Source organism: Drosophila pseudoobscura, chromosome 4, assembly GCF_009870125.1.
Source record: "Drosophila pseudoobscura strain MV-25-SWS-2005 chromosome 4, UCI_Dpse_MV25, whole genome shotgun sequence".
Classification (NCBI taxonomy): domain Eukaryota; kingdom Metazoa; phylum Arthropoda; class Insecta; order Diptera; family Drosophilidae; genus Drosophila; species Drosophila pseudoobscura.
The window spans coordinates 10,028,466-10,034,465 of record NC_046681.1 but is presented as its reverse complement, the minus strand read 5'-3'; the positions used below and the strand labels follow the sequence as shown (position 1 = coordinate 10,034,465).

General features: G+C 47.0%; 1 protein-coding gene across 1 annotated transcript; it reads left to right on the top strand.

Moving 5' to 3' along the window:
- Positions 1-426: 426 nt before the first annotated feature.
- On the top strand, positions 427-2,032 carry LOC6903581 (lysophospholipid acyltransferase 5-like). Its single transcript, XM_002132413.3, has one exon. It carries the CDS (start codon positions 497-499, stop codon positions 1,907-1,909), a length of 1,413 nt encoding a protein of 470 aa, XP_002132449.2. The 5' UTR covers positions 427-496; the 3' UTR covers positions 1,910-2,032.
- The last annotated feature ends 3,968 nt before the right edge of the window (positions 2,033-6,000 follow it).

The window sequence follows — 6,000 nt, the reverse complement described above, 5'->3', positions numbered from 1 at the left end:
CCACCCAATTACCAAATGACATGACAAAACCGCTTTAAGGCGTCGTCGTCGTCGTCCATGTCTCCATACAAAATTGCAAATTAGGAGCACAGCGCAAAGTGGAAAAAAAAATGAGAAATAACGAAACAAACAGCCATAAAACTTAAATGCCAAAGACAGAAGGAGGATTATGCATAGCACTGTGGGGCACGAAGCAGAAACAGAACGCGAAACAGAGAGATAACTGCCAACATGGCCGACGGAAGGAAGGCTGGAGAGATAGAAGCAACAAAAAAAATAGAAACAAATATACATAAAATGCACGGCAATAAAAAGCAGCCAAGCAGCCAGAAGCGCGGAAAACCATGAAAATCTAACAGACAAAAAATGGCAAAAGGAGACGGTGAAAAATTGTCGAAGGATAGACTCCAGTAGTACCTTGGATTTTGCATTCATACTAGTTTGTTTGTTCATTTCATATACACTAGACAAATATATTCCCTGGCTGGTTGGCAGCATGCCTGGACACGTGGAGGACACGCCCGATGAGGGGCTGATGGGTGCCGCAGCAGGGGCAGCGGGCGTGCAACCGGCGGCAGTGCGTCTTCTGCTTACGATTCTGGCCGGCTATCCCATCGCTGCGTTCTACACCGCATACGTGGCAGAGGCTGTGCCCTTCAAGACGCTGCATCACATGTTCTTCTTCGCCTGTGGAGCTGGCCTCTGCTACCTCAACTACGGCGTCGACACGTACCACTCGCTGCTGGGGATCCTCGTCACATATCTGCTGGTCCGGTTCCTGCGACACAACATCAGGCTGATGATTGGCCTGAACGTGGTGTTCCACATGAGCTATCTGCTGCTTGGCTACTTGTTCACAGCCAGCAACGAGTACGACATTCTCTGGACAACGCCGCACTGCGTTTTGGTGCTGCGCATGATTGGCCTCGGCTTCGACATCTCCGACGGTCTCAAGGCAATGGGGGCTCTGTCCAAGGAACAGAAGGAAACAGCTCTGCCGCAGGTGCCATCGCTTCTGGAGCTCTTGGCGTTCGCGTACTTCCCGAGCGGTTTCCTGGTAGGACCTCAGTTTCCCCTCCGTCGCTACCAGAACTTTATCAACGGCGATTTCCGCCAGCACGAGGGCAATGTGGAGGCGGGCATGCGCCGCCTGGCTACCGGCGTTTTCTACCTGATTGTTTGTCAGCTGGGTCTAAGCGTACTGCCTGATTCCTACTTCCTGAGCTCCGAGTTTGCCGAGGTGGGATTCATCAAGCGGACCTTTCTGCTCGGTTTCTGGGCAAAGTTCAACCTCTACAAGTACGTCTCGTGCTGGCTGCTCACCGAGGGCGCCCTCATATACATTGGCTTCACCTACAAGGGCAAGGATGTGCATGGCCAGCCCGACTGGTCCGGCTGCAGCAATGTCAAGCTGATCCTGCTGGAGACGGGCAACACCATGGAGCACTACATACAGAGCTTCAATGTGAACACAAACCGGTGGGTGGGACAGTATGTGTACAGGCGCTTGAAGTTCCTCGACAATCGCACGATCAGCTATGTGGCCGCCCTGGGCTTTCTGGCCGTCTGGCATGGCTTTCACAGTGGCTACTACATGGCCTTCCTCATGGAGTACATGATTGTCAGCACAGAGAAGCAGATCGCTCGTTTCTATGAGCATGCGATCCTACCACAATATGGCAGCATCCTGAGCAGATCGGACATCTACAATGTGCTCTACTTCGTGACCCTGAAGTCCTACAACATTGTCTACATGGGATGGGGTCTGACGCCCTTTGTGTTCCTCAAGTACGAGCGTTGGATCGTAGTCTTCGGGGCCGTGAACTATTTCGGCTTCATCTACCTAATCATCTGGGCTGTCTTCTATCAAACCTTTGGGCACTTTTCGGGCAACGACCACGGGCAATGATGTCGCCACAGGAGACGAAAATTTTCCAGTTTTTGCCACATGAACATTGTTCCATATTCTTTTGCTATTCTACTAAGAAAATTAAGAAGTTTCTTAGCAAATACAATGCCACTGTAACCGACATTTCATAAGACTTCCTGAACCAAAAACCCAATATACCCCTAAAAGCCCAGCGAAACTCGACCATAAACGAGGGGGAACGTTGTGAGTTGCTGCGGACACCGCAACTCTACAGTTATACCCGATACTAAGTCAGTATGGCTCTCCTCCGGCAAATGGCGCTAATATTAAACGACACGACAAAGAGTGTGTGCGAGAGAGACAGAAAATCAGTCTGAGCGTGACGTCGGGCGCTGCGTAGCCACTGCAAATTGATTTGTTCCTTTGGCTATAAAAATGACCTGATCTGATCCAAATTCAGCAACCGGATAGATATGGTCATTCTCTATGATTCTGCGTTTTTAGTTTTCTCGAATGTGCAATATTGTGGATGCAACAGATTTTCGTCCTTTGTGTGGGCGGAAGGGGGTGGGGCCAAATTTTGAGATAAAGGTTTTATAGTGAGATCTAACAGAAGTGCGGATACCAAATTTGGTTACTCTAGCTTTAATAGTCTCTGAGATTTGTGAATATCCCCAGATTTGCATCCTTTGCGGGGGCGGAAGGGGGTGTGGCGAAATTTTGAAACAAACTCGTCTCGGTCCGATATATTAGGAGTGTGAATACCAAATTTGGTTGCTCTAGCTTTTATAGTCTCTGAGATCTAGGCGCTAATGTTTTACTCTAAGCAAAGCCGCCTATGCTACCTGTGTGTTAGAGAGAGACAGGGCGAGAAAATATGAAATTGTTTTCTTGATGCTGGCTATAATAATAATACGATCCAATTCAGATTCTGCAATCTAAAAGATATGGTCATTCTCTACTTTTCTGCGTTTTTGGTTTTATCGTATCTTTAAAAATGTGGATGCCACAGATTTTCGTCTTTTGTGTGGGCGGAAGTGGGCGGGGCAAAGTTTTGAAATATTTTTGTAGCAGTGACATATCACAGAAGTCTGGATCCAAAACATCGTTGCTCTAGCTCTTATAGTCTTTGAGCATTAGGCGCTGAAGGGGACGGACAGACGGACGGACGGACAGACGGACGGACGGACGGACGGATAGACGGACAGACAGACATAGCTCAATCGACTCGGCTATTGATGCTGATCAAGAATATATATACTTTATGGGGTCGGAAACGATTCCTTCTGGACGTTACACACATCCATTTTCACCACAAATCTAATATACCCCAATACTCATTTTGAGTATCGGGTATAAAAAAAACTCGCGTCCTGCTTGGGTTTTTGTTTTGTTTTTTTCGCTTTCGCTTATCTTTAACTGCCATCAACAAGATGGCAACTTCCGTTCGCGCGCCATAATGTTTTCTCTGCAGCAAAGCGAAGCCTTAGCATACACACACACACACACACGGACAGCATACAGAGGCAAGTCACGCACACAAAGGCGGGACAAAGCTCACGCAGTTACCGCTGTATGTGGCAAGTGGCATGAAGGGAGAGGCAGAGGCAGCGGCAGCGGCAGCAGCAGAAACGGAAACGAGAGAGATGGTCACCAGGGCGTGTAATTGAGTGCTACAGGACCCTTTTAACATTTTTATTTGCACATTAGCGAGGGTGGAAATGGCGAAATTTGCGCCCAAAGTGACAGCGCGTTGAGTGTGGGTGGTGGCAGAGCCAGTGGCAGGAGCGTATGGGGCGGGGGGCAGCAGTAGGAACACAAAGATACTAACCATTTCCGTATTGACTTCCAGTTAGCATTGTCAATATGCTCTCGAGTGGCGCGCCATCTCCCAAGTCGTCGACAAATTGGTTTGTGGTTCCAAATGCGACAGTTGTCAGGGATGGAATGAGGCCAAAGGATGGGGTCCGCAGGGGTGGCGGGTGGGCCGAACATATGCCAAGATGTCACAGAGGCAGATAACATTCAATTGTTATAGCCAAACAGATAAAAGTGGGATGTGGATGGAATATTCACTGAACATTTTAAAATGCGATTTGCGAAAGCAATCGAGAAACCCAATTAAGGCCATAATCGATCTGAAATGTACTACAGCTAAACAATCCTATATGAAGGTTGGAGAGAACACCCAATTTTAATCCCTTAAAGAGAAAGTTTCAAAAGTTGCCACTCGTATAAATCAGAAAAATTCCCTTTTCGCACCACATTCGGAACCACATTTCACCCTCCATTACGGAGCCCCAGCAAAAGTATAGCCAAACCATATTACGATAAGATGTATAGAGAGAGATGGAGAGGAAGAGCCACAGAGCCGACCCTTTTTTGGCTCATAATTCAAACGCAATAGGCCAGAATGGCAGCCATTTTGAACCCTTTTCATGCGAGTACGCGGCGTATGAGTAACGCTGCGAAAAACATGAATAATTCCACGCCCGATCCAGCGCCAGTCGCAGCTGATGATAAAACATGAAAATGGGAAAACATAAATCTAGCACACACACTCACGCTCCCACAAGATATGCCATAAACAGCAGGCGGACTTGAATATTTTCACTGTTTATTAAAGTTGCTCGAGCTCTCACTCTCTCCGGGTCCATGGCCCATGGTGCTGCCACTCTGCCTCATTTCCAGACACTTTCACTGCGATTCTAGGCAGGAGACAGCATTTACATCAACATCAGCATCCACACTCATCTCGGGCCGCCTGCCACTCCACTCCCCCGCTCCTCCGCTCCTCTTGGTCGTTTGGGCAAAGTCAACTTTCGTTTAGCTTGTAAATAGCTCGTTTTCGCAGACTTCGTAACTCGACGCCATGTTAATATATAACAATTAATCTTAACTAAAAGTATCTGACGCCCACCAGGCAAACCATGGAGCCTTGAGGTTTATGCGGAGACAATCAGTGGTAATTGGGAGTAGCGTAGAGGTATTTTCAAAAAGGATCATTTACCCTAAATAGCTTGGCCAGAACTCAACAACAATATACTACATTCACAGTATTTGGCGACACACAGAAGCTGGTCCCATGCCACATTTAGAGTCTCTGATTTAATTCTTTGGAAAATCAAACAACACTTAACAGCCTCGACTGAAACTATGGCCTAAAACATTGACTATTTTCCATATTACGATCATTTCTACCGCATAAACCCTTTTCGGACACCCTTTCTGCATCACAATGAGTGCCACTCGGACTACAACTACAACGACACAGAGGCTACAAGGACGCCATGTTGTTTTCCTTCACACACACACACCCAGGCATACACACACACACTGTTGCAGGAGAACACTTTTTGCACATTACAGTGTTAATGTGCCTCACTGCCGCATGTAAAAACCCAAGTAATTTAAGCAAGTCTCGCCCAGACCCTGCACCATAAGGAGGCGCCCCAAACAGAGCGACAGAGCGACAGGGACAGCCAGCTCAGGTCGCCCCATGTCCACCCACTCACCCATCCACGATGGGGGGTTTTGCTGGGTGGCTGTGTGTCCGTGTGCGTGTTAATGATTTTTTGCACACAGCTTCACAACTTGACGCTTTGGGCTTGTCTGCGCTGTGTCCCTTTCACTCTGATAGTAGCTTCTGCCCCGGGAGCCGGTCTAAATGGTTCATGCATACATATATGGATGGATGTATGCATGTAGGTGGATGCCACGAATATATATATGTGGTATAAATTTATATGGGCTTTATGGGTTGCCACGTGCATTCAACGCTTGGGGTTTTGTAGGGCTTCGGTCAGTCAGATGATTAACAGATACAGGATGGTAGGAGTTATGGTGGATAGTTCGGTTGGTTCAGGGATTACAGCACATATCTCTTTAAGATATACTATATTTATTCCAAATGAAATGAAAGATAGATACATATTAAACTGAAAAAGAACTGATTAAGAAGACTTATCGCTAAAAAGGGACTGAACGAAACAGGTATTGCCTTTTTTATTGTATTGGATCCGAAAATTTCGGTTATATTTCTCGCTCACTCTCTATAAGATTTTCTTTGCCCTCTGCATGAAAATATGTAATGATCGAAAGCATTAAAGAGCTATGAGTACAAATGCGAT

What these genes read in the sequence shown, in the direction of transcription:
- LOC6903581 (XM_002132413.3), top strand. Translation starts at nt 497, where the DNA reads ATGCCTGGACACGTGGAGGACACGCCCGATGAGGGGCTGATGGGTGCC.